This window comes from Amorphotheca resinae (genome assembly GCF_003019875.1).
Source record: "Amorphotheca resinae ATCC 22711 unplaced genomic scaffold M430scaffold_3, whole genome shotgun sequence".
NCBI classification, from domain to species: domain Eukaryota; kingdom Fungi; phylum Ascomycota; class Leotiomycetes; order Helotiales; family Amorphothecaceae; genus Amorphotheca; species Amorphotheca resinae.
Window position 1 is genome coordinate 827855 of NW_020194473.1, and position 26224 is coordinate 854078.

A 26224-nucleotide genomic window follows, 5' to 3' on the forward strand; every position below is an offset into this window, starting at 1 on the left:
AGTTGCAAGTGCTCCCCACTACCACGAGGAAAGCCCCAATTCATCCCCTAGGAGCTGCCCCCGTCCCTGTCATTTCTCTTTGAGGCTGATGCCATGCGATGAGCTTTGATCAACTGCGTCCATTGCTCCCTGGTCTGAGATAAGCTTGCCGGCTGCACCGCACATGGTCAATTCATAATCGTTCGACCCTCCACTCCGTCATCCCAGCCTCTTCTCATTCTTCAACCGCACGTACCGGGTCCTTTCTTTTACCTTTAAGATTAGCAGCTCTACATGTTTCCTCTTCCTAACCCTTTCCCTTCTGTTCCTCCTACTTCTGAATTCTCACGCCACTGATCCAAGATGTCCTTCCACGGGCAAGATGGGAACTGTGCTGCTGGGACTCAGTGGTATGTTTGCAATACCGGTGGCTTCAAAGGTTGCTGTTCCGTCAATGCCTGCGAGCTTGGAACCTGTCCAGATGATTCAACACACCAGAACGAGCTCAGAACTGTTACATTGCCGGGCCCACCAGCCGCAACAGCCACAACATATTACCTTACCTCGTTGCCATCTACTACCCTGCCATGGGCAAATTTACTGGTACCGACTTCTACTGGAATCTATACAGTGACAATTCAGCAATCATCGGCCGCTCAACCAACTGGAGCAGGATCGTCCAAGGCCGCTACTTCGTCTGCCCCATCGAAAGTACCAATTATTGTTGGAGCCACAATCGGAACGATAGTATTCATAGTCCTTGTCGGTGTTTCGATCTGGTTCTTCTTGCGGAGAAGGAGGGAAAGACGGATCCTTCTAACATCTCGAGGGATGACACCAATGCTCGGAGTCAATGATGAGAAGAGTCACCCAGCGAATAGCAGGAATCTCAGGGGAAATGGTGGCATATTTAATTCATCCAGAAGTCAGTTCACGCATTCATTGCAACGTCAAATTTTCACTGACATAAATCAGAATATCACAAAGCTCTAAGTATAGACGAGAGGGAACCAATAGGAGACCGTCATTCCATGGAAATCGAGGAGGAACAACCATGCGATATACCTTTCCCAAGTGAAGAGAAGAAAGCACTATCTCCACCACCAGATCATGAACACCCAGCATACCATCCCTTACCCGGCAAACAAATCCCCGCATATGTTCCAATACAACCTGCTTATAACACATTACCCTCACAGCGATCACGCGCTCCAAGTTTCCGCCGTCTACCAGATCAATCACCACATATTCCTGACTTCGTATTTTCCCCGATCGCACTTAACCCCGCTGCTGATCAACTGGACCCGATACCCGTTACTCCTCAGGCTGAACTGGCAGCATCTCCCATGCCGACAAGAGGACTAACTTCCTCAATCCCTTCTTCGAAATTTTCCACCGCACGCATGTCTCCGCCACGTACTTCTCCACCCCGAGCTCCTCCGCCACGAGCCCCTTTGCCACAAACGCCGCCACTCCAAAGACGTACGACTCCTCCTAAGAACTCCTCTCCGCTTTCAAAGTTAACTCAATCGCGCGGCTCGCCCCCACAAAAGATTACACCTCCAACGAATTCCGCAGTACGACGCATCTCTGAGTCTCGCCTAGGGTACCCATCCCCCACAGCAGGTGGAAAGGCGGAGCTCCCAGCATCCATGCCACCGAGCAATGACATCTCCATAATAAACGATGAGCCGATAAAGGCGCCGCTCAATCCCACCCCTGCATTCCACCATATATATCTTCCTGAGTCCCTAGATGACTTCTGGAAAGATGATTTGACGGATATAACAGAGAGCATCCCCATTGGTCTTGAAGATGACAGCTCCAGTCGTGACTCTCAACGGGCACATGCTGAACAAGAGCAGAGACGATCCCCACGATCGAAGCAAGGGAAACCACAACCTAGGCAGGAACAGCGATCATCACCGTCGCCAGTACCAGAAAAGCCATCTCGTCCGAAGTTAAGACAGCAGCGCTCAGATGTCTCAGCACTCTCCGATTACCACCACACCCTCAGGGAACAACCATCCGGAGTATCCGCATTGACGGTTACTACAGAAGAGGAACCCCCCACGCATAACCACTCTAGGCAGTGGAGCGCGAGCGAAAGAGGACACGTGACGAGCTGGCAGGTGTACAAAGGCGACGCGCCGATAGGACAGGACGAGGTGAGTCCGCTGTTCAGCCCGCAAAGCGCGGCGGCGCGGCAGGCTCAGTGGAGTGACATGGGTGATATGAGTGTTCAGCCATTGAATCTCCAAGGCAGAGATGGCTGGACTGGTAGGGAGGGTTGGAGTGCGGTGCCTTTGACTCCAATGACTCCATTGGATCAGAGGAGGGCATTGAGACATAAAGAGCGGATGAAGTAATCGAGAAGAAAGGAGAAGGATGATACGATTAGGAGAGACAGCATCCATTCGATGATACCCAATTTCTTATTTCAGGACAGCATGTAGAACAGATATATAAGATAATTTTGAACAAAAAATAGATAAACGGCAATCAGAGCATAACAGCATTCAAATCATAGCATGCATGCAATCGATTGCACCTTCGATTTCTGGTATATTTCTCCTGGGCTCCTTTATTCATTTTCTAAAGCCCAGTCTTGGTATCCAAGGCATATACGCACACTCAATCTGCTCCACTCCATCAACGCCCCAGTCCTTTCCATGCTGCGCCAGCCATGCATGCAACCTGTGTAACGCCTTTATAAAATCGGGACTTTTATCCGCATATCTGATCCTCTGACACCCTTATTTCGCTCTTTTCCTTTTCCACAGCCCCCAACCCAGAGTCGGTGTTCAGTTCCCGTAGCCCATCAACTTGGTGATCTCATCTAGCAGCTCCTGCAAATCGTCGTCGGATATCTTATCCGTGAGACTGGGGATCAGGGTCTTTGCTTCTTCGGCAGAATCGCAACAGAGAGAACCTACGCACCGAAGATTAGAGCTTATTCACATTGTCCAGTCGGGCTGTCCATCTTCTCTGATACATAGCAAAGCGGGGAGGAGGAGGGCATACCAAGTTGTGCTCGTTCAAATTTTGCCAGCTCCTTATGCGCAGACAGGAGACGCTCCACAGCTTCGACGTTCTCTTTCCGTTTAAAGCGCGCAAAGTGATCAAGGTAAATTTGTGTCTTGGTTAGCATCCTATACACGAATCAGTCGTCCGTCTACTACTATGGTTATATCTTGCTTTTCCTCCATTGACACAGAACCATCTCCTGGCTACTCTCTTTCACATCCCTTGGCTTCCCAGATATGCCCAGCCATTCCTACAAACGGCGAAAATAAAGAGGAGGCATACTCAGTCTCGTTGATGTTCTTCCTATCCATGCGCCTCTTCGCCACGAGAGCATTGATAACCAACGCCGCTTCAGAGTGCGTGAGCGCATCCACGTCTTGGAACTCTCCCAGCTTCAGCTCCGCAGCTGCTTCTTCGTCGCCTTGAGGCGCTTCGCGCGTTCTAGATGTGGGAGCGGGTGTCGCCATAGTCGTTACTCGTCGAATTCGTGAAAGAGCGGGGGGGGTGAGAGAGAAGCACTATGAGCTGCTTCTGCGATGTTGCAAGGAATGGATGGTTGGACCGAACAGCAGATGCAGAATCAGATAAAGTAGAGATAGGAAAATCTTTGGGTGCGGACTGTGGAAAAGGGACTGGAGGGACAGGACGGTGGCGGTCAGTTGTTGTCGCGTGAAAAGAACTCGTCGCGAGCTTTCCAGAAAATCCAGGGGATCCTCGAATTCCGAGCCTCGTCGACGACCAAACCTTCGCACGCCGCTCCGCTAAGAGGCGTATTCGAATGCACATGCGCCAGTTTGACCACATCCTCCAACTGCCTCAGCACAACCCCGGATGCTTGATGTAAGAAGTGTTTGAATCACCACGCAGCTTCACTGAAGCTTGAATTACCCGTCAGCCCGCTCTGTTGGCTCTAGGGGGCGCTGAAAACGCAACGATGTACGGTTCCTGCTCTCCTCCCAGGGACAAGGACTGATAGAAAGCACATAGGGTGGTGTATGCCTTGATAATCATAAATAAAGCTGGTGGATTAATATACCAGCGAGATTTCGCAGAAGGGTTGAATAAACTGTCTATCAACGATTACCTCGTGCTTGCTGGCACCTTTCATGGGTTCGTTTCTGCACACTTTCCATCTCCCTCCCATTCCCCAGTCCCCCCCCTTCTCTTGCGCCCTCTATACTTCCTCCTCGAGTAAGCTAACATCCACTCTTCCCAGCGTACATGCGATAAGCACACGTCTCAACCCTTTGCACTCCTCCACCGCGCGCTCCTCCACGGACTCCCGTCCCGAGCCACCCTCTGGGATTGAGGTCCTCGAGACCGAGAACTTCCGACTACAATGCTTCAGCACGCTCACTGGAACCAAGTTCCTGTTATTCACTGAGCCAGACCAGCCAAATGTGGATGCGATCATCCGGAGGATTTATGAGCTGTATGCGGACTACGTGATGAAGAATCCCTTCTATCAAATTGAAATGCCAATTCGGTGTGAGGTATTCGATAGGAGGCTGGGGCAGTACTTGAGGCCGTTGAATAGCCGGTGATTTGGGGCATTGCTGGACGGAAGGAATAATAGTCGGACCCCGAGGAATTGAAGCGTTCCTGGTTCCGGGGAGTTGGGAGTTTGGAGCTGTGGTCAGAGGCCTACGGGCATAGATGTGGGAATGGGCGTGGTCTATTCGAATGGGCATACGATTATGGCTGTACGGGCTGCAGCCAATGCGGGACAAGGCAAGTCAGTCTGTCTGTAGGATGGTGGAGTAGACCAGCCGGCTGTCGAGTTGAGGAAGCTGGCTCGAGTGACCAACCTTTCTGCTCCAGGCAGTACAACCATCAAAATATCTCTCGGTGGTTGGGTCTCGCCAGGAAGTGATCAAATTCCTCCTTCAAGCCTGTTCCAAGTTACTGGAACTCATCTGGTGTTTTGAAATAGATATAGAGCAACTGCCAACAAATAGAACCCCTATAATTGCATTGTCTTGGAAACAAGAAACAGGTATGACCCTAGAGGAGCAAGGACTACCTAGCTGTAAAGTCTTGATGGACCCTCATTTTTATGTATCATGATATCTATTGGTACATGCTCAACGCCCATCCTGCAAATCCCATGAACACCTTTATGCAGTATCCATTTTATCAGCATCGTCATCTTTCTTGTCCTCCTTGCTGCCACTCGCCTCCCCGTCCTTCGACTGCCCACCCTCTTCTTCCTCTTTGACCCCCGGCAATGAATTCTTCGACTCCGCTTCGGCCTTCTCCTTATTCGCCTTATCCACTCTTGCCTTCTCCTCTTCCATACTCATTCTCAAAGCCAGTGCCAACTCCGGATCAACAGATGGATCAATACCAAATTCGAACCCGCTAGTATCTTGACCTCCTTCGGCGCCACCCATGCCTGCTGCTCCGCTCAAGCCATCACCGTTCAGTATCGGGCTTGTGACCAACTGGTCACTCAGCAGACCAGGTCCAGGTGGTATGATAGCTAAATTCGACCCGTTACCACTCTTGACATTCGTGTTGAATGCTTCCAGTTTCTTCGTTACATCGTCATCAAGCTCACCGAAGGCAATAAAGTCGACGGATACGTTATACTTCTTCATTTTCTTTGCCAGTTTTACCAGCGTCTTTTCATCTTCGGCAATGGGACTGCAGGTGAAGACTATGATGCGTTGGCGTTGTGAGTTGTTCTTTCGATGTTTGAGCGCAAGCTATTCCCAGATGTCATTAGCTTCGTAAAGTCCCAGAAGATGCTTCAAAAGCTCAACCTACCCCTGCGATCTGAATACCTGTGGCCAAATGACTGCTCCCACCAATCTTACTCTTCGTTCGATGCAGCCCCTCCAAGATCTTGCCATGATCAGTCGTTAATGTGACTAGAACCTCCGGTCCCTTGCCTCCCATGCTCATCAGCCCAACAGAGGATTCGGGGTTGCCTTGTGTGATGGCGGAGAAGATCAGCGAGACAGCATCAGCTTGTGCCTCGAATCTTGTTGGTGTGTAATCGCCATTTCGACTGGACTCGCTGTTGTCTACAACCACCATCACAGCTTCGAGAACCATTTCTGCTTTTGGCCTCGTCAGAGGGCTTCGTACTCGTGAGAAGGTAGGGTATCACAGATGAGATGGTCGCGCAGCGTTGGATGAAAGTTAAGAGAACGGTGGGTTGATGTTGCTCGTGCTCCGTAGGTAGGCAGGTAGCTATGGCTGCGCGTAAGTTACAAGGCAAGGCAACTTCCCCGTAGCTTCTGGCTTGGTTGGGTTTAGTGGGATTCTAAGCGATGCGGCTCCAGCGTCGTTTGTTTACACTTATCAAGATGCACACCACCAAGAACCACCTCTACTATCACAAAAAAAATTACTTGCGCCTTGCTCATTTGCTATTCTCCCGTGCTGTCCTACATCAACAAATAATCCAGATACATTTTTTCCCCGGAAGTACCGCAAGAATACCCGATATGGCTCCGACACGAGCGCGGAAACGCAAATCTACGGAATCGAGCTCTGCAGATATACCAAGCTTTCAGACTCGCTCTGAGCTTGTTCCCACGAAGACTGCCAGTCCTGCAATAACACCTACGAATAGAAGTCCAATTAGGAAGCGGAAGATGGGCATTACGTCGCGCCAAAAGCAAGCATTAATTGATAACTTGCAACTAGAGAGTACGTGCCTTTCCAACTGCTATCAACGCGACAGCGTCACTGATCGCGTTTAAACAGTTACGGAACGCGCCAGAAAGCTTCGTGCACAGTATATGCTGCAGGCGCAAGGTTTACGTACGCGTATTGAAATCAGGGTCAACCGCATTCCTGTCGCGCTTCGACGAGCGAATATGGGAGAGTTGCTCTTGAAGTATAGCGAGAATGCTTCGAAATCTGGCCCTACTGCACCTAAAATTACTGCCAATATCAGATCGCCATCGAATATTGTAGTGCAAAAAGAACGGTATAGTTCACGCGCCAGCCCATCGCCGCGTGGTGGAAAACGTGTTAGGTATGCTCCCCCTTGCCCTTGTTACTGCTCCTTTGCTGACATGCCTAGTGACGAAATTATGATTGATAAAGAGAATGAAGACATTGGCAATCTCAAGAAACTCGTTCGAGGTGCTCCTGGCCCCCCATCACGTACCGTACCACGGGCCATCCTCCCACCCTCCCGAATCCTCTCACCTCGATCAGCCAATTCCCGCACCTTTCCTGCCTCTCTAAACCGTCCCACAACTTCACCAGGAAAGTCAAATCTTGCACGACCAGTCTCTCCGCTCAAGCCTTCGGCCCCAGCGCCTACTGGAGAAGCAGCCGGCGTCCTCACAAGTATGGTCGAGAAGGCAAGGGCTACCCGAGGAACAACTGCTACTCGGAAAGTCGCGGAAACACAGACAACAGGGGGAGCCGGACGTGGGAAGAGAACGACTGTGCCCGCCCCACCGCCGAGAGTGGGAAGAGGAAGAGCGATTAGTGATTCAAGTGATGCCAGCAATAGCACAGTAGTAAGGAAGTCTGCTCCAGCTGTAAAGAAGACAGCACCGGCAAAGAAAACAGTTATGGGTACGATCAAGGGAATAGGGGGAGCGACTAAGAAAGCTCCTGCGCCCAAAGCATCCGCTCCTGCGGTTGGAAGAGTTCTGAGAAAGAGAAATTAAAGGGGGGCTGGCTGGGTATTGTCTGGAAAACATGGTTCTGCATAGACTGGCGCTATGGATAGTTCTGAGGACTTGGCGGGCACGGAGTATCTGCTCCCTGTTGTTGGAAATGGTTCTGGGGAGAGGATTAATGAGGTATCGTCTGGAAAACCGGCGTCTATGGTTTAGCGTTTGGCGTTACAGGTTGTTTTATGGGTATCGACACATACAAATTCATCAGCGATATCGAGTCCATTCTATTCATAATTCTCCGTATATAGGATATGGCCACACTATCCGCCAGCACCTGTGTCCTTTTTCTTCTTCTTGTCCTCCACTAGCTCAATATTATCCTCCGGAATAACCTTATAATTATCCAGCAAGAACTCCTCAATCTCATCGCTCACATCACCCTGGACAACAATCTCCTCCCCTCCGCTCGGAAGCTTCGTGACACTGCTTCCCGTGGCAAACTTCTTCCCGAAGTCCTTCGCAACTTTCTTGTTGTCCAAACCAAATGCCTCTAATCCAGTCACGGCTGTGACAAACTTTCGCTTGTTGCGCTCTACTCGCTTGATGATGACCTTCGAGGATGCGATCGTGGCAGCTTGTTTGGCTTCTGCAGCTTCGGCTTTCAGGGCTTTCTTGTGGGCGTCTTTCTCGGCGCGCTTGCGGGCCTCGATGGACAGGGTTGACGTTGCAGCTTCAAGGGCATCTTGAAGAGCAGAGTGTCAGCATCTCGTGAAGGACAGGTAGATGAGGTGGGAGAAAGGGGAGCAGACCGGCAGACCACAGACGCTCGTACATGTCCGGGTGCGATTTCTGAAGCCATTCCTGGCATTTCTTGACAGTGCCACCAAATTCACAGTACTACCTCCTCTTCTTGTGAGTCTGTACTCTTACAGGATGATGATAGGGGTTTTGTACCTCCGGAGGCAACGTGCAGACTGTTGGGGGAAAGAAAAGGTTAGTGAGAGCGGGTGGGGGAGGTCTTCATGGGGTGGGCTGGACTTGCCTCCGCAGTAGGTTATATTTCTCGACTGGGGTTCAGCTGGTGCGCCTGAACTCTCCACGTCCGCCATGATGGTGATGTCGTGTAGGTGATGGCGAGAATAGGTAGTTGAGTCTGGCGATGGAACGCTCTCGAGATGCGGATGGCGGGGCAATCTGTGCGAATTCGGCTAGCGGCCGCTTTTTGAACCTCACCCCTCACACAAATTAGAAGTCATCTTCTTCAAACCTATATCCTCTTGATATCGCGCTTCAACGTCTCTACTTCATTCTGCAGCGAATATGAATCGAACTCTATAATACAGTATTCGAAGAGGCTCAAGCTGGGCAATTATTTGGACCCTTTTTTTTTTGACCAGCTTTTCCAATTGCCGTTCACAGCCAAGTTTATTACTTATAAGTTATAACTTATCCTAACTACAAATATACCGTCTCAGGGATGAACCAATCTATGCATGCTCTCCTGAAACAAATATCCGTTTCGGCTCCCAGGGCTCTCTCCCTCTTCTTCTATTCATATCTGCAAGGCCAGAAAACCCCGGTTGTCGAGAAATGATCTGGCTGGGATCCGAAATGCATCTCTCTTTCCTTAGACTGGGTAACATCCGCATTAAAAGAATCGGAATAAAGATCTTGTCTCATCTATTCGCGATCAATCCGCTACTATATGAAGCGGCCACTGCCCCAATAACCATGCAAGGACTATCTAAAGGGGAGAGGAAGTAAGCTTTCCTAACGCTGGGTCTGCCTGATGCCCTGGTCAAGGAGCCTTGATTCTGCGTGGAAGACAGTAGTCTCGTCGCTGTTGAAGATAGGCTATATCGGCTGCACACAAATCTTGGCCAAGCCCATGGGTAAGGGCCCCTATCTCAGCTTGGCAGGATGGGTTTACTACTTCCGGTGACTACTAGGTTGTACTGTGAGATTGATGTGGGGGGGCTGAAAGATGTGAAATAATCGGCCTGCTGAGGGCAACTTCAGTCGTCTCATGATGGAGAAACTTGCATGGGATCTCATTGGAGAAGGGTTGGTTTTGGCATCTTGACAGCGCCATGGATCCCGTCGAAAGCATTAAAACTTCCCTCTAAGGTAAGGTAGTTGGCAGGGCCTAAAGAAAAGCCTTACGTCCGTACGGAGGATTGAAACCTGCACAACTTTATGAAGCACGGAAATCATTTTTATGCCAGTTGTGAAATGCCCGCGCTGCCCCAGACCGCGCATGGCAGATGACGTCACGCAGCGCGGACCCCTGGTTCCCAAGACTTCCAAGAGCGCGCCCAGACTCTTGAACGGCCAAAAATACAAAACCCACCAATCAGCCGCACGGGGATCTTGTATTTTACCCCTTATTTACGGGGCCTGGCGGGCCTTTTTATGGGGTATACATGGTTTTAAGTATTTTAAGTCGTCCTCGGTAAACCTACCGTCCTGAGTAGGGCCCTAGTAAATCTACGATTGGGCTGGGCCGGATCATCGATCGTCTTGGCTCGTTCGTTCGTCGCGGCTTGCTCCTATCAAGATTCAATCATCCTCGCACTCGCACGACCTCGACGATCATTAACATCCTGAGCCAAAGGCCGCCCACATAGCTGCGAACTTTGCCCTGTGCAAGTTCCTGTACAATCGTTGATAACTAAGTCCTTCGTCAGCTATGGGCGCTAGACCACTTACATGGCCCATCCACCGCGTTGTCGATATCATTTGCGACCTCTTCTCGTCCCTTGGACCTCGACACTCGTTCTTCTCCCACATGTTTCCCCTTCTCTGTTCCTTCATTGACCGCAACCTGCTGAGTGTCTTGGGTCCCCTTCGTTCCAATCCATCGAGGCGCATTCGGTGCTAGTTTCAGGGTCTGCGCATCAAGTCCTAGACATTGTTTCGCCTGTTCAACCAACGCTCGCTTTCCAGAACTTCCAATGCCGTCTCCAATGCAAGAGAAGGATCAGCTCTCCCCCCCTGCCTTCTCAGCAGATCCCCCTTCGAATCCACCCCCCGAAAATCGTCGTTATTCTGATGTTGAAGATGGGGATCCGCAAGACGACCTACACGACGACGAGGATGAGAGGAACCATCTCCGCATCACAACAAGCTATGTCGAAGGTCCAGATCATATCAACAACCATCAATCTCATTCCCCTATGTCTGCAATGGCCCAGAGAGAGCAATCGCGCCGCCTCGACGATGATCTTACCATGCTACGAGCCGAGCGGATGGTCTCCAATGCAGAGTCAAACATGGATAGCTTAGGAGAGTCGAGGTCGATAACGCGAACAAGATCGCGAACGGCTCAAGAACCTGTGGATGATTTTGATGTTGCAACGAACCCGATACATGAGATGACCAAGGTCTACCAACCTCCAGCTCGTCCCACTACAAAACTCGCCAAGCTCTTCAAGAAACTCCATGAATCGAGTTTTCTGGTCCGATATTTCTTCTACATTACCCCCATTACCATACTGCTCCTCATACCACTTCTGGTTGGCCTTCTAGTGTATGAGGACTCTACTGTTGGTGGTGTAAAGCTATTTTGGTTCGGCATATGGCTAGAGATCGTTTGGTTAACTCTCTGGCTTTCAAGAGTGAGACTCTATCCCCGAACCGTGACCACCATCACTGACAAACGAACCTAGATCATAGCTAAAATGATTCCTTGGCCCATGGGGATGATCTCTAGCCTTTTTACAAACAATGCCAAGAAATGGAGGGACCTTGGAAAGCAACTCGAAGTTCCCGCTACCCTTTTCTTCTGGTGGCTTGCAATCGAAATTTCTTTCCTGCCTACCATGAAAAGCCACCACCTTGACGGTAATGAGTCTACCAGGGAATGGGAAAGTGTTGTTAACAAGATCATCGTTTCCGTCTTCGTTGGGGCTATTTTGAACTTCATCGAGAAGATCATCATTCAACTTATCGCTATCAGTTTTCATTTGCGAACTTATGCGGATCGGATCGAGCTAAATAAGTTCCAGATAGCTAGTCTAGTGAAGCTGTACATTTACTCTAAGGAGAAGATCGCGATGGAAGATTCGGAGTTTGAACAACGCCCTCAGACTGGACCCTCTGCCGGTGTTCGAACCCCAAAGGTTTACGTAGCAAAAGTGCAGAGGAATGCTCGGCATGCGCTCAATAAGGTTGGCGATGTAGCCGGACGAGTCGCTGGAGATTTTACGGGGAAGACTGTCACTTCCAGCACACATCCACATCAAGTGTAAGCACCAAATCCCTACTGGCCGCCCTTTCTAATTACCTTTCCAGTGTCCTTTCGCTCTTGGGATCTACAAATGGTTCGCAAGTATTGGCACGTCGACTTTATCGGACTTATGCCCATGAAGATTCCGAGACTGTCTTGGCTGATGATCTTCGGATGGCTTTCGACAACGATGACGAAGCCGATGCCGCTTTCACAATGTTTGACAAGGATCTAAATGGAGATATCTCAATGGAAGAGCTTGAAGCTGTATGTGTCGAGATCGGCCGAGAACGAAAGGCCATCACGGCTTCACTTAAAGACCTCGATTCCGTCGTCTCCAAGCTCAATGATGTTTTCATATTCATCGTCATTGTTGTCACCATCCTTGTATTCATCTCCCTCATTTCGACATCGGCGCAGACGGCCCTGACATCACTCGGTTCCACTGTCTTGGCTCTCTCTTGGCTGTTCTCCGCAACTGCCCAAGAATTCCTACAGTCAGTAGTGTAAGTTCCCCAGCATCAAAAGGATGCTTTCTAAGTTCCCCAGCATCAAAAGGATGTTTTCTAAGTTCCCCTCTTTACGGTAGATTTGTCTTCGTGAAGCATCCATTCGACGTTGGTGACCGCGTCACCATATACGGCAATACAGGGACACTCGGAAGAGGAGATGACTACTTTGTCAAAGAGATTTCCCTTCTGTTTACCGAGTTCAAGAAGATGGAAGGGCACGTTGTGCAAGCACCAAACAGTTATCTCAACACGCTCTTCATCCTCAACCAACGTCGTTCTGGTGGTCTGGCAGAAGCTGTACCCGTGACTGTGAAGTTTGGCACAACACTTGAACAGATTGAAGGCCTTCGCAATCGGCTTCTCGAATTTGTGACCTCGGAGAACAGGGAGTACCAAAAGAATATCCTCACTGAATTAACCACCGTCTACGAAGCGTACTCGGTCACTGTCAACGTGGTATTCTTCTACAAGTCCAACTGGCAAAACGAACTCCTGCGACTTCAGCGTCGTAACAAGTTCATCTGTGCCCTGATGGTCACAATGCAAGAACTAGGTATTGAAGGTCCACGTGTCGGCTCTGCACCTGGTGCGAACCAGGATTATCCAATGTTCTTGCAGGGCAGTTATCCTCCCCCTTACCAAGCAAATCCAGAACCCGAGCAGCAGCAACATGACCCAGGGCCCCGTTCCGGAAATCTTGCTCGCGAGCCATCGTTCGTCGCCCCAGCCTCCGACAGTAATGCATTCCGCCCAGCAGGTCAATCATACCGCCCTCACTCAATCCTTCGGAATCGCGGCCCATCAACATCTCGCCAACGCGGGGAATCACTTTCGCAAATGGGCAAGAGAGTTGATTTCAGTCTGGGCATGCAAGGTATCAGTTCTGGGGCAGACTTCGGTGATGTCTACGATAAACCACCACCGCGCATCCCTAATCCGGCCTATGCCAATCTCTCAAATTCTCCCAGTCATAGCCGGTCCTCACGTGAGGGTCGCAGAAGTGAGGATGGCGAGTCACTGTCGAGGACTTTCTCTCGCGAAAGTCAACTGGGTAGAATCACGAGTGCCAGTAGTATCCGGACACACAGAAACCGATTCCTCGGCAGAGGACGTAGTAAGCTAGGCAGCGCGGAAGAAGGAACAAGCCTGGAGGATCTAGAGGCTGGAACGCGTGAGTTCAATCTAGGGGGTATGCCTGATATTCCTGAGACCCCCACAACCAGTAGTCGAGTCGCCTCGTCGAACTTGGATGATAAGACGCAGGAGAAGGGTACTGGAGTTGGGGAAACGAGAAGAAGCGTGGATGAAAACCAGAAGCTTGATCCGCGAACCGGGCTGCTGAGTTCGCAGGCTGTGGTAGACGACAGTACAGTTGAACGAGGAGACATACCAATGGCGGGGCAAGCTAGTGGGAATGCACCTAGGTAATGATCCTGGTCGGGTGGGGGGGTAACAGGATATGTATATATGGTTGGATGGGAGGAATTACTCAGACTGAGCCGGAGTTGTGGATGATTTCGTGCATAGCGTATAAGTGGGAGGGAATAGATACCCATAGTTTGCTGGAGATGTGCTTGAATAGCTGGGCATAGATAAGATGATGTACGGCTTAGATCATCGAGGAAAAAGTCTCCACATATTGGAATGATAGTACAGGCAGACCAAGCTCTCTGCCCGTCGGTTTATGTTCTTCCTGACGTGTAGTGCCTTGAACATATGATCAACATTGGTGGACAAATCTCAGTAGTAGATATTAAGCATTTAGAAACACAGAACTCAATTATAAAAGACAAGAATCTCAAAGCTTTAAGGTTGCAGTGAGAGATGAGAGCCCTTCTCGATATATGTAAAACCTCATCGATTAGCAAAATCTACCTATCTACCTATCTACAATCTACTCAAACCAACCATCATCTCCTTCCACTCTTTCAACGATAGTAATCCGTGATATGGCCAATTAAACCACACAGCGTCCGACGGCGAGGATTCGGTCTAACATCAGGCTCGCGTGCGCGATGTCGGTGGTGGACCGAAACCCTAACGTTATATCGAGGGGCATGTCCTCCATGATGTCCTCCATGTCCTCCATGCCCCCCTCCATGTCTTCTCGGGTGTTCGCCGTGTCTTCTTGCTCGATGACGCGTGTGTTCGCTCGAGAATATTGAGGGCCCGGAGCCGCCAGTGGCGCTGCGGCTGGAAGATGAGGAGGTTGGTATGGTCCAGGCACGTCCGCCCTGATAGTTGTCGTTGCCGCGTGGCATATTTCTACGGCCGTCGCCGTAGGCATCGCGGCCATATATGTTGTCGTAAACGCCTCCGCCTCCACCATATCCATAGTCTCTGCCAAATCCACCGCCGCCCAATCCATAACCTCCACCGAGTCCGCCCAGGCCATAATCTCCACCCAATCCGTATCGTCCACCTAATCCACCACCGAATCTACCACCATATCCTCCGCCATATCCTCCATCATAACCTCCACCGAGTCCACCCAGTCCACCACCGAATCTACCACTATATCCTCCACCATATCCTCCATCATACCCTCCACCGAGTCCACCTAATCCTCCACCTAATCCTCCACCTAATCCTCCACCTAATCCTCCACCGTACCCTCCACCGTACCCTCCACCGTACCCTCCACCGTACCCTCCACCGTACCCTCCACCGTACCCTCCACCATATCCTCCATCGTATCCTCCATCATATCCCCCACCATATCCTCTACCAAATATACCCCCCAGACCTCCACCACCGTATCTACGAGGATAGCCGAAAAAGCTCATCTTCGTTGTATGGTTGTGTTTATGGTCTAGAGATATGCCTGGGGTGGAAAGATAGATGCCTTGTGTTTAGTTGAAGGATTGTGTGTCCGAGTTATAAGAGAAGGAGAATGGGAAAAGGGGAAAAGAAAGAGGTCTGGCTGTCATATAGTACGGGGATTCTTCGAATGATTCACGAGTTGCTTCAGTGGGTTGATTCCCCAATGATGGTATATTTGAAGATAGATATCAGGGCTTGGGAGAAGCAGGGAGGAATCACTGGATCTGCACTAGCAATTGACTGGTTCAAACATGTCGTTATTGGGATTCGAGAAGATACTCGTCACCCGTCTCCTCTAAAGTTACCATCATTGAATCATTTGGTGCTGAGGATCTATCGAGAAAGTATCCGCAACTTGATGCCATTCAGGACTTGATAGATGTTCAAAAGTCTCCCAACTCGAAAGATTTTATATGTCTTGGGCAATCATGCAGTTCTCCACACAGCATTCTCCCATAGTCTCATCTGTCTAGAGCAATGTAAAGCATCACTTGAGCTATATATTCGCAATCCTAGATGAATTCAATCTTGAAGCTATTCAAGTCGAGCCCGTTGTGATGTAGAGCTTGTTTATTCGGCCATCTACGTAGTCGGAAGAATCACTCCTCCGTGCTCCGAGGCGAAAGACTTACCCCTGAACTATCGCGCACGGACCTCAGCCTCGACATCTCGCGAACATCGAAGTCTGCGACGAGGAGAGTCTTACAATAACATTAATAACAACCAATTGAATTGCGCAGCAAAGAGCAGAACTGAAGACCAACTTACGCATCTTTCCTGCTGCTCCAATGTGCACGAAAGTCATCACAGCCCACCACAGCTGACCGCAATTCTCGAGTCCACCTCCGTCCCTCCAAGTCCTCCCTCTCTCCCGACACCATGGACCAGGCCGACATCCCCGCGCTGCTCTCACGTCTGCAGAGCGACGAAGATGCCACGCGCAAAATGGCTGTATTTAAGCTTCAATCCTCGATTAATGATCCCGCTTTCGCCGACTTATTCATCTACTCTGGCGGACTCAACATTCTGCGGCGCCTTATCATGGCCACCGGCGGCAATACCCTCGCATACTCTCTCCAATCCCTCAGCCGTCTCCTCGAAGTCGATATGGGCTGGGAGATCTTTGAATCATCCGGAGCAGGCGAATTGGTCGAACGTGTCGTCGAACTCATCGTCACGCATCCGCTAGTCAACATCTTGCGCGGGGCGATGAGCATACTGGTAGCCATTGTGAGCCATCCGCAGACGTCCACAGGCGCAATTCGAATACCCGGAGCTTTTGGGTTTCGGGCGCTCAAGCCGGCTGTTGCGGTATATCCACAGTTCTTCGAGATGGTGGTTTCTCAGCTCAACTCGGCGGACCATGCTCTCTGCGCGAATGCGCTGATGCTTCTAAATGCATTGATCAGGGACGCCATTACCAGCGAGAGTGGGGCTGGAAAGGATGCCATTGGGAAAAGTACCGGGACCGGGGAAGAATGGCCAAAATTCATAAAGAGATTGCAGGATCTGGGGGTCATCAAGGCGGTATATATCCTAATGCAAAGCTCAGCCATGCAGGATCTAGCGCATCCGTTGTTGGAGTTTCAGGCTCTTATGAAATTGTTGCTGAGGAAGTGGAGGGATGTTCCGGTGGATCTGGAGAGGCCAGAACATAGGAGAGCGTTGAAGGGAATACATCTGGCCAGCGCACCGGAGAAGAAGGAGAAAATCACTCCTGTCACCACGCGAGCGGAGGGACCAACTGACAAGGAAGATGAATTGGCTGAACCGGCTGAACCGGCGGATACAAGCAAGAAGGGTAGCAAGAAACATAATCCAGAGAAGTGGAGGAGGTTGGGATTTGAAACAGAGAGCCCTGCATGGGAGTTTGATACCACTGGTTTCTTGGGAATGATGGACTTGACCGATTTCGTGCGAAAGGAAGAAGATGGGTTCCAAAAATTACTCATGGAGCAGTCCTCGAGGCCGATGCACGAAAGATGTCCAATTGCGCGATCAAGCCTAGCAGTCACGGCAATTCTATACGAGCATTTCCAAGTCGACAAGTCGGACGTTGAGGATGCGAAAAACTATCTGGTACTGGATGGCATGAAGAACTATGATAAGGTATTCCGACCCCTCCTCCTACAGTGGTCAAGGTTACATAGCGCGAGTCTCCATGCCTTCTTCAGACTGTGGAAAGCTACAGGAGCAGAACAAGTGGATTTCGATAAGGTAGTAGAGCTGGTGCGGATCCTTGTCGAACAAGTCGTTGGGCAAGCGACACGAACGAAGGATGTACACGAGGTGGAAGAGGAGATCGCAGAATTTGAATACTCGCGTCTGCGTGACCTGCAGATGGATGTTCTGGAGCTGACCTTCCAAGACGAATGGGGTCAGCATCTTCGTCAAGTCCGAGACGAGCTGAAACGAGAGGCGCTCCAATTCGTCAAAGAGCAGCGAATACGATGTCTACTCCAAGGGGCATGGTTTCCCAGAGCAACGTCTCACAAGGATGACGGCAACAGACATCAAACTCCAAGCTCATGGCGATACGTAAAGCTATCCCATAACCGACGCTATTTGCATTACTCTGATTTCGGATCGCCGACGAAACACGAGCCCACCCTGGATGAATTGCCTGAAAAAATCGATCTGAGCACGGTCAGCTCCGTGGTCTCGAATGTTTCGGCGCCACCTGATGAAGCCTCGAGTATATCCAGTTCATCGACACTGAAAACGCTATCGCATGCGCCAAAGCAGACTTCTACGACGAAGATCACGATCAATAGCTTTATTCCGGGAAGCGACAACAGATCTCAATCTTCAAATGGCAATGATGAGCCCGTAGAGCGAGCAATCTTGATCCTGATGCCTCCAACGCACAGCCTCGCCTCGGAATGGCTGGATGGACTTCTTATGCTGTTGAATCAAGCTCCTATCACGGCCGAAACAAACAAGCTGGTAGGCCTGGTTAGCGAATATGGATTGAAGATCAGACTACTAAATGTTAGGCTGGACGATGGGTATGCCGGGCCTCCTGAAGGGGCTGGAGTTGTGCCTAGTAGGGAGGGATTAGATGATGATTACTACTATGAAGTGTAGAGTGCGTGTATATGATTGGGAATGCCGTTGATACCCCGGGTTTTGTTGGAGCGTCTACGATTAGATTTCTTTCAGGCAAGCGGTTCTTATTATATATATAGTTGACCTGTAATTTTACTAAACGGAACTACCTAGGTAGAAGAGCTAGAGCACTTTTAATGATAGGGGTAAAGTTTTGAAAACTGTGTGACCCGTGATGTTTTTGAACGTTGAGGAAAAGCAAATGACCCGAACCCCAATTCCTTTCGAGTTTACCACCGTTACTCGCAGTAAGCCCGCATCTTCGAGGCATACAGGTGCATCTTTACTCAATTATCCGTCCGTCACCAATTCATTCGCTTACTACTCTTAGCGCAAATCACCCCCCTTTTTTGAATCGGTTAGGAGCTATATCTCTAGGAAGTTCACCAATTTGCTTTTTTTGGGACCTACCTCTCTAGCTAAATGACAGCTTAAGCACCGCTCCAAACTTGCTTTCAGGGTCTAGGTTTGTCCTGCGGGCCGATAATATATTTAGGCTGCAGAGCCATTATGAATGACGTGTATACGAGGGTTTAAAAAACAAATGGAGTGGAGAAGGAGTTATATTAGCTACTTAAAGTGAAATCACTTTAGAGTACTACAATCTCTACGTGAATGGAACTGCAAAAGGAAATAGACACGGAATATACTTGTCAGTCTTGTTGATATGCCACGGATACTTTTGAGTGGACTGTTGAAGCCACATTGACATTTGTGTTGAACAAATGCCTGATGGTATGAGTTGCAGTTGTGTATCCAACTCAAGTTGTTATTTCACCACCTCTCCTTTATCGTTCATCCCCGGCTCAGCCCGATCAATGTCTATGCGTAGGCGTAATATCTCTACTGCTTCTCAGGCTTTACAAGCCCATCGACATAAGAGATAAGTTTCAGTCTCCGCAAATAGACATTGTGGAGATCGACACGCATGTTAGCATCGGCGATATTGTGTCCAGTGATCAGGATCATCATAAAGAAGGACTCGATGATGCTAGGAGGGACATTGCAGAGCAGCTGTCCCGTCACACTCCAGCGCATAGCACTAGCACCAATGATCAGGCCAATGATTGCGACTGCCCCCAAAATGACCGTTATTTCATGAGAACAGAAATTGCCCATCGCAATTGAGACTCGGTAAGTGAGCGACCTGTCCACAACACGATCTTCATTGAGCTCCGTCACACCAATCACGGAAATCATATCCATGTCGTCGTATATTAGCTGGGTAAACTCAATTTGTTGGTAGCCTCCGAGTACGTTTTGAACATTGCGTAGAACGAACCCATCGTTTAGGCCAATCAGCCCAGCGTACGTGCCGATGAGGAGCCACCAGTTTGAATCGAAGGACATAACCGGTCCAAGTGCCACCCATATGATGATGACGATGATCAGGATTGCGATGCCAAGCAAAGTTCCAACGAGATCTGCGTAGTAGTCGATTCCGCGTTGAATCCTGCCCCTTCTGGGAGCTTGGATAGTGATAAGCCCGTTTTCAATAGTGTCGCCGGTGATAGTTCGTAGCCTAAGCTCGAGTGCAGCATCAACCTTGTAGATATGTTGCAGGCATTTTTCCATGTAGTTGCTGTGTCGTTCACGGATATTTGCCAGGAAGCCGAGGACGAAAACCATCAAGGCGGAAGTGGCTGAGTTGATATACAATTGCCATGTATTGGACCAGCCGCAGTACTTGCCGAACCCAATCCAGATGAAGATGCCCACCCAGAAAGCGAAAACTGTAGCGATATGACCTAGGAAGCTGGAGACTGCAGTGGAAATTCGACCTAGCAGATTCTCGGCCGGTAGATCGGATGCAAACTCTGTCTGTTGTAGGTCGTGGAATTGTGCGGGTTGGGCTTTCTCATATCTCCCAGTCTCCATGAGCTTACTCAGCATTCTCTTGTTACTGCCAATGCGAGACCTCATGCAAGCTAAGGAGAAGATTATTGAGTCGTGTGCATTTAATTGCTGGCGCATGAGGAACGCATCGAAGACCATATTGATGACAGCCTGAGCATCGGAGATAGTGACTTGCCAGTCATTCGACTGGCCAAATCGAATCCCCAAGAATGCCCAGACCAGCAGAGCGATGAGAATGGTGAAAAAAACGAACTGTGAACCCGAGAATTCCACAACCTTGTCCAGCCAACGATCCAAGAGTCTGGCCTTAGCTTGGATCGTATAGGTGCTGACATTCTTGGCGGAGACATCGACATCCTGGTCTCGTTCCTTCCGATCTATATTCGGCAACACTTGCGTCGGCGCCGCGCATTCAACTGCATGCCTGGCGCCTGGAGCGCTCAAGAGCTTGAAGAACTTCTCCATTGCTTACGCAGTTTGACAGTTGTAAGGAAAGAGGGAAGATCGCGAGTGGGGCCATAAAAGAAGAACCGCTTCAGGGAAAACCTTGGTGCTCTTTCGGCATACGAGCTCAGTTATAAGAGATGCTGAATGGGTCAGTAATTGAAATGTTATGAGTGGGAAGCATGAGACAGCGGAGGGGTCCAACAACTGGTAATTGGTCCTCTGTTTTAGGTAACCAAGTAAGGAGGTACTTCGACTATTATCCACGAATATTCATGGTTCCAACGGACTCACCTGTGTCCTTTCTGGTTCCTATGGTGGTCGTGTGGGTTGGAGAAGCTCTCCAGCATGTGTGACCAAGGGTGCTGGTCGGTAAGAAGAAGTGATGATCGCCAGGATTTCTGATAGATTGTACTCCTGTACAATATGTTGCTCCTATACCATTGTGAGCAACATGTCGACGGCGCTGCCAATGGATCTGAGCAGCTATGATGAGACTCACAATGTTCAACTTAACTATACTTCCTGGATAAAAGCCTGCGATTGTGTGAATGAAGGAGGGCGCTGAAGATGCTGAAGGATTAGAACTTTCCTTTTTTTTCCTTTTCCTTTTTTTTTCCCTTTTTTTAAGGAGGGGTAGTTAGCTATATGTCACCGACAAAATGCAATGAGGTTGCTATGCGGGATATAAAATTTCTGAACCTCCCTCCGGGAGCGAGCAGTGACATTCTGGGCAGGGTTCAGTACCGAGACTAAGCATTTCCGACTGCACTGGTATTAGGAGGCTGTACGGAATACGTAAGTCCCAGATATTTAACTTGGGTCATAAATAGCGAGGGCGGATTACTTGATCAGGACCTCTTGGTTGTGGTAGGGGAGAGGTCCAATGCTTGGCAATAGTTGTCTGATGGCTTGGCAATAGTGAGGCTGAATTGTCAACAACTCTACTGAAATTATTAGCGGTCAGCAAATCGCAATTGATGTGCCACATAACGGAGGATAATCACCAAAGTTTGGGGTTATTATATCATAACTATCTGGCCATTTTATAAGACCCTCACCTCGCACTTGATTGTGCGAATATGCCGACACCAACGGTGTAGCGGAGTAGCCGCATCGCAAATGCCGCAATAGACATGGGAGCAAAGTTTTCCCCTGTGATTTTCGCGCCTTCTTTTTCAAAATCGCAAAGCAACTTGCCGTTGATTCAGTCTCTTGAGTTCCGTGGGCCTCCCTAAAGAAAGTGGCTGTAGATATTGCCAAGAGGATACTTTAAACTTGCAAGAGGATAAGGTACGTTAGGTAGAATGTGGAGGTGGGTCTGGTATAAGGTATTCAGCCTCTTTCAGTTAACACATTTTCAACATGTTACTCCCACACCAACATAGCGAAGATTCAACTCTAGCGTTTCGATAACTAGCAATGCGAAAAAGATACCGCAAATGTCAGTTAAGTACTTGCTGACCCGCCTTGCTGAATTTCGAGTGGCTTTGCATCAAGTTAAAAGAAGGTTTTGAGTTGGTCCTCGGCAAGGGAGCTTGGGCCTTTCTACAGGAGAGGTACCTTACCTTAATCAATGATATCATCCACGTGACATCAATACGTCAAGTACCGCCTTTCGTACCACACATATCACCCCAGGACTGGAAGATAAAAAGCGACGTCAGTTAAGATGATGGACTGGATATTATCAGCAAGTTTTAATATATCTGCAGCAACTGTTGTCCTCTTACCTGCCACTTGACAGTGAGAGATAATAGATTCCTCGTAATGTCTCGGGGCGCCTCTCCAAGGCTCTCCACCAAGGATGAGCCTGCGAACGCTCCCGCGCCCACAGCCGGCAGCTCACAAGCTGATAGCCTACCTGAATTGTCCGAAACGGAGACCCGGGGTCTTGGCCGGCTGCACGTTAGCAGTAAGGACATTCACACCCGAGCTACAGTCAACGGTTAGTTCTTCTCTGGAACGACACATGTCACGGCGGGATTGAGCTGATGCGTCCTGATAGATGATGGCAGGCTCGATGTACATATCAACCACTGTTCAAATCGCCTAGAAAACCAGGTGTTGCCCACACTACATACCCACGTGAGACCCCAGGAGGAAGGTCCCAAGGCTCCCGTCGAATCTCTCCCGCATTACATGGTCAAAGATTTCGCTGGGCTCCCCCCACCACGAATGAACATTGTCATCCATGTCGTTGGTTCGCGTGGTGATGTTCAGCCTTTCGTTTCTCTGGGTCAGGTCCTTCGCGAGCAGTACGGGCATCGTGTCCGTCTCGCGACCCATCCGGTTTTCCAAGGCTTTGTCGAAGAGAATGGGCTCGAATTCTTCAGTATTGGGGGTGATCCTGCCGAGTTAATGGCATTTATGGTGAAGAATCCTGGCTTGATGCCTACCTTAGACACTATTAGACGCGGGGAGGTCGGCCGACGACGTCGAGGCATGTATGAAATCCTGAAGGGGTGCTGGAGATCTTGCATCGAAATGGGAAACGGCTTGGACAAGTTCGATTCCTCCCAAATCCTTTCCAACCCATCTAGAAACCTTCACAGACCATTTATTGCAGACGCCATCATTGCAAATCCTCCAAGCTTTGCTCATGTCCATTGCGCTGAGAGGCTCGGCGTCCCTCTCCATATGATGTTTACCATGCCTTGGTCGCCAACACAGTCATTTCCGCATCCATTAACAACAATTCACCACTCGAGCGCGGAGCCAAGCATGACGAATTTGATTTCGTATGCCCTGGTTGATATGATGACCTGGCAAGGCCTCGGGGATATTGTGAATCGGTTCCGGACAAAAATATTGGACTTGGAACCTGTCAGTCTTATGTGGGCTCCTGGCATGATATCCCGATTACGGATTCCGTTCACCTATTGCTGGTATGATTACAACCCGTTCAAGCTCTTCTCAAGCTCTGATGTAATATGAAATAACCAGGTCCCCGGCACTCATCCCAAAGCCTCGGGACTGGGGCGATAATATTTTCCTGTCGGGATTCTATTTCCTGTCCCTAGCCTCGGCGTACACTCCGGATCCAGAACTGGAAGCTTTTTTAAACAAAGGACCTCCCCCAGTTTATATCGGATTTGGGTCCATAGTTGTGGATGACCCGGACACTATGACAAAGTTGATTTTCGAGGCCGTGAAGAAAGCCGGCGTCCGGGCCATTGTTTCTAAAGGGTGGGGTGGCCTCGGTGCTGATGAGCTAGAGATTCCTGAAAATATATTCCTGATTGGGAACATACCCCACGACTGGCTCTTCAAACGTGTGTCTGCGGTAGTGCATCACGGCGGAGCAGGTACTACTGCAGCCGGTATTCTGGCAGGGAAGCCAACAGTTGTGATTCCATTCTTCGGAGATCAACCATTCTGGGGAGCCATGACCGCACGCGCTGGCGCAGGGCCGGATCCCATACCGTACAAGCGTCTTACTTCCGACAATCTTGCTGATGCTATCTTGAAAGCACTCTCACCGGAAACTAAAGAGAAAGCGAAGAAGCTCAGTGAAGGAATTTCGAAAGATGAAGGAGCAGTTGCAGGCGCTCAAAGTTTCCATAGAATGTTGGACGTTGACAGGATGCGTTGTATGGTCTGTCCGAATCGAGTAGCAGTTGCGAGGATAAGGAGGACAAACATAAGGCTTAGTGCGTTGGCGGTAATTGTTCTGGGCGATGAGGGTCTATTGAAGTGTTCCGATATTAAACTGTGGGTTTCATGTTCACAAATCCCAAGTTGGATGCACTAACATGTCTCAGTTATCGCTCACGGGAATATTGTACTGGAGAGCAGCCCTGGGACCCAATAACTGGTGGGGCTTCTGCCATCCTTGGTACTGTCAGTAGCATGATGATTGGAATCGCGGATGTTCCTGTCGAAATCATTTCGCAACTGAGGTCTATAGTCGATAAGGGTCCTTCAAAAGGTACTACCAAGCCGGCATCGACAACTTCGACCCGATCCAAGTCCGACTCGATTTCTTCAAGACGAAGGCCCGACTCAGTCGCTTCTGGAAGCACGAATATAACTGACCCCACCAGTATTGATGCCACTAACTCTGATCGATCAGAAGGTGGTAGGCAGAGCGAAGAGCGCCATGCTGAGCCGTCTCCCAGAACTTCAGAGACAAGTCGACATAACATTGGTGTCCATCCGGCTCCTAACCCTGAGCATGACCATCTCATAGATCCAGTGGACCGCGTTCCGAACAGTGCTCTTGAGAGGGCAGAAGAAGGCATCTCCAGAATCGCCATTACAGCACTGCGTCCGCCCATGGACTTCAGCATGGCTCTCGCCCGCGGGTTCCACAACGCCCCGAAGATTTACGGCGATGACACGGTACGCCCAAGTACCAAGGTCGACGACTTCAAAAGCGGGCTATCGGCTGCCGGAAAGGAGTTCGGGTTCGGATGGTATGACGGTTTGTCCGGGTTGGTGACGCAGCCCATCCACGGCGCGAAGAAACATGGGGCCAAGGGCTTCCTGGCAGGGGTTGGCAAGGGGGTTAGCGGACTCGTGCTAAAACCAGGGGCCGGTAAGACTTTTCTGGTCTCTCTCGTGGCAGATACTAATTTGGAATCAGCTATCTTCGGGCTTGGCGGGTATACCTTCAAAGGCGTCTATCGAGAGATCCAACAGCATATGGGGTCGACAACACACAGCTACATCATATCATCGCGTATCACCCAAGGACACGAGGATTTTGAGGCATCAACCGAGGAAGAACGACGCCAGATCATCGAGAACTACCACAAGATCAAAGCGGATCCGCAGTTGATGAAGGAGAAAGTGCACCACGACCCCATCGCTGCGCTCAAGCCGCACCACTATCCTCCTTCGTCGTCAGTGGAAAGCGACATTTCGTCGCAGAGACAGCACGAGAGTGAGAATGAGAGACATGGGCATTCCTGGAAACACCACTTCATGAAACACCGCAATAGCTCCTCACCCGACATTGCAAGCGAACCAGGGGAGGCAGAGTCCCGGCGTGGTCATAAGCACCGGCATTCATTGAGAGATCGTCTTCCACATCTGCGGCACAAGGATAGTGACACACCTAGGGACGGCACTGCTACTCCCTGATCGTGCACGAGAAACGCGGTAACGTCTTGAGTTGTTCAGTAACGAAAATAGGATATAGAGCGAAAATTGTCTGTTTCTCGTGGGTGAATGGATGGATACCTAAATCGGTAATTTCAGGGTCTAATAGATTTGTTATGCTGCCACAGAGGGAATGGAGTAGTAGGAATAGGTATACCACGGGCTTCTCACTTATGTACGAATATAATTATGTATCACGTATTGTATACCATGACCACAAAATCACCATCCTATCCAGCCACCTGACGTGACATAGCGATGCACTACATCAACGTATCATGCCGAAGTGTAGGATAGACGTGATCGCGAACATTTCCCTCGCGTCTCATCCAGGAAGCTGCCACTAGGCTTCCTTTCCCATACCTTAGGCGTAACACATTCAGCGGGAAAAATATCAGGGTCGCAAAGTAGCATGTTATTTATGTTGACAAGTATGAAACCAGGAGGTGAGGGGAAGGAAGGATACTGATCCAAATCTGATACGCAATCTGCGACAGGGGAAACAGACGGTTGCAGTGGAGTAAGACAGACATTATGCGCAGAGCAAA

General features: G+C 49.7%; 11 protein-coding genes across 11 annotated transcripts; 6 read left to right on the top strand and 5 right to left on the bottom strand.

Moving 5' to 3' along the window:
- The first annotated feature begins 22 nt into the window (after nt 1-22).
- On the top strand, nt 23-2493 carry M430DRAFT_56825 (hypothetical protein). The gene is made up of 2 exons (XM_024868641.1): nt 23-904; nt 955-2493. Exons 1-2 carry the CDS (start codon nt 343-345, stop codon nt 2346-2348), a joined length of 1956 nt encoding a protein of 651 aa, XP_024723011.1. The 5' UTR covers nt 23-342; the 3' UTR covers nt 2349-2493.
- Nucleotides 2494-2767: 274 nt separating this feature from the next.
- Nucleotides 2768-3666, bottom strand: M430DRAFT_33615 (hypothetical protein). The gene is made up of 3 exons (XM_024866402.1): nt 3289-3666; nt 3004-3131; nt 2768-2911 (listed from the first exon to the last, which is right to left on the bottom strand). The coding sequence occupies exons 1-3, from the start codon at nt 3471-3473 to the stop codon at nt 2784-2786; spliced, it is 441 nt and encodes a 146-aa protein (XP_024723012.1). The 5' UTR covers nt 3474-3666; the 3' UTR covers nt 2768-2783.
- Nucleotides 3667-3686: 20 nt separating this feature from the next.
- M430DRAFT_211625 (hypothetical protein) lies at nt 3687-4616 on the top strand. Its single transcript, XM_024864450.1, has 3 exons — nt 3687-3942; nt 3994-4116; nt 4223-4616. Coding segments are annotated over exons 1-3 (453 nt in total). The 5' UTR covers nt 3687-3940; the 3' UTR covers nt 4551-4616.
- Nucleotides 4617-5123: 507 nt separating this feature from the next.
- M430DRAFT_64655 (hypothetical protein) lies at nt 5124-6204 on the bottom strand (the record flags this gene model as incomplete). Its single annotated transcript, XM_024869122.1, has 2 exons — nt 5776-6204; nt 5124-5714 (listed from the first exon to the last, which is right to left on the bottom strand). The coding sequence occupies exons 1-2, from the start codon at nt 6064-6066 to the stop codon at nt 5124-5126; spliced, it is 882 nt and encodes a 293-aa protein (XP_024723014.1). The 5' UTR covers nt 6067-6204.
- A 257-nt stretch (nt 6205-6461) lies between these two features.
- M430DRAFT_16913 (hypothetical protein) lies at nt 6462-7646 on the top strand (the record flags this gene model as incomplete). The annotated part of the gene is made up of 3 exons (XM_024863552.1): nt 6462-6666; nt 6724-6997; nt 7046-7646. The coding sequence occupies 3 exons, from the start codon at nt 6462-6464 to the stop codon at nt 7644-7646; spliced, it is 1080 nt and encodes a 359-aa protein (XP_024723015.1).
- A 293-nt stretch (nt 7647-7939) lies between these two features.
- On the bottom strand, nt 7940-8744 carry M430DRAFT_116672 (hypothetical protein; the record flags this gene model as incomplete). The annotated part of the gene is made up of 4 exons (XM_024861644.1): nt 8641-8744; nt 8553-8572; nt 8408-8495; nt 7940-8340 (listed from the first exon to the last, which is right to left on the bottom strand). Coding segments are annotated over exons 1-4 (576 nt in total), but the record flags the coding sequence as incomplete, so codon positions are not given.
- A 1820-nt stretch (nt 8745-10564) lies between these two features.
- M430DRAFT_97791 (hypothetical protein) lies at nt 10565-13766 on the top strand (the record flags this gene model as incomplete). Its single annotated transcript, XM_024870067.1, has 4 exons — nt 10565-11215; nt 11267-11844; nt 11892-12332; nt 12416-13766. 4 exons carry the CDS (start codon nt 10565-10567, stop codon nt 13764-13766), a joined length of 3021 nt encoding a protein of 1006 aa, XP_024723017.1.
- A 428-nt stretch (nt 13767-14194) lies between these two features.
- On the bottom strand, nt 14195-15124 carry M430DRAFT_40201 (hypothetical protein; the record flags this gene model as incomplete). The annotated part of the gene is made up of 1 exon (XM_024867378.1): nt 14195-15124. One exon carries the CDS (start codon nt 15122-15124, stop codon nt 14267-14269), a length of 858 nt encoding a protein of 285 aa, XP_024723018.1. The 3' UTR covers nt 14195-14266.
- Nucleotides 15125-15883: 759 nt separating this feature from the next.
- On the top strand, nt 15884-18415 carry M430DRAFT_33618 (hypothetical protein). The gene has a single exon (XM_024866403.1). It carries the CDS (start codon nt 16041-16043, stop codon nt 18246-18248), a length of 2208 nt encoding a protein of 735 aa, XP_024723019.1. The 5' UTR covers nt 15884-16040; the 3' UTR covers nt 18249-18415.
- Nucleotides 18416-19112: 697 nt separating this feature from the next.
- Nucleotides 19113-21708, bottom strand: M430DRAFT_40203 (hypothetical protein; the record flags this gene model as incomplete). The annotated part of the gene is made up of 3 exons (XM_024867379.1): nt 19113-20593; nt 20865-21005; nt 21639-21708. The coding sequence occupies 3 exons, from the start codon at nt 21706-21708 to the stop codon at nt 19113-19115; spliced, it is 1692 nt and encodes a 563-aa protein (XP_024723020.1).
- Nucleotides 21709-22404: 696 nt separating this feature from the next.
- On the top strand, nt 22405-25894 carry M430DRAFT_135427 (glycosyltransferase family 1 protein). Its single transcript, XM_024862406.1, has 5 exons — nt 22405-22518; nt 22579-23458; nt 23517-24284; nt 24335-25110; nt 25159-25894. Exons 2-5 carry the CDS (start codon nt 22713-22715, stop codon nt 25656-25658), a joined length of 2790 nt encoding a protein of 929 aa, XP_024723021.1. The 5' UTR covers nt 22405-22518; nt 22579-22712; the 3' UTR covers nt 25659-25894.
- Nucleotides 25895-26224: the final 330 nt, after the last annotated feature.

Excerpts from the sequence above, each read along its gene's own strand:
- M430DRAFT_135427 (XM_024862406.1), top strand. The coding sequence starts at position 22,713 with ATGGTCAAAGATTTCGCTGGGCTCCCCCCACCACGAATGAACATTGTC. Across the intron at positions 23,459-23,516 it reads ATTCCGTTCACCTATTGCTG|GTCCCCGGCACTCATCCCAA; the intron begins GTATGATTACAA and ends TGAAATAACCAG. Across the intron at positions 24,285-24,334 it reads AAGTGTTCCGATATTAAACT|TTATCGCTCACGGGAATATT; the intron begins GTGGGTTTCATG and ends AACATGTCTCAG.
- M430DRAFT_33615 (XM_024866402.1), bottom strand. The coding sequence starts at position 3,473 with ATGGCGACACCCGCTCCCACATCTAGAACGCGCGAAGCGCCTCAAGGC. Across the intron at positions 3,132-3,288 it reads AAGAACATCAACGAGACTGA|GATGCTAACCAAGACACAAA; the intron begins GTATGCCTCCTC and ends ATTCGTGTATAG. Across the intron at positions 2,912-3,003 it reads ATTTGAACGAGCACAACTTG|GTTCTCTCTGTTGCGATTCT; the intron begins GTATGCCCTCCT and ends TTCGGTGCGTAG.
- M430DRAFT_56825 (XM_024868641.1), top strand. The coding sequence starts at position 343 with ATGTCCTTCCACGGGCAAGATGGGAACTGTGCTGCTGGGACTCAGTGG. Across the intron at positions 905-954 it reads CATATTTAATTCATCCAGAA|AATATCACAAAGCTCTAAGT; the intron begins GTCAGTTCACGC and ends GACATAAATCAG.
- M430DRAFT_33618 (XM_024866403.1), top strand. The coding sequence starts at position 16,041 with ATGGACCAGGCCGACATCCCCGCGCTGCTCTCACGTCTGCAGAGCGAC.
- M430DRAFT_211625 (XM_024864450.1), top strand. Across the intron at positions 4,117-4,222 it reads CTTGCTGGCACCTTTCATGG|CGTACATGCGATAAGCACAC; the intron begins GTTCGTTTCTGC and ends CACTCTTCCCAG.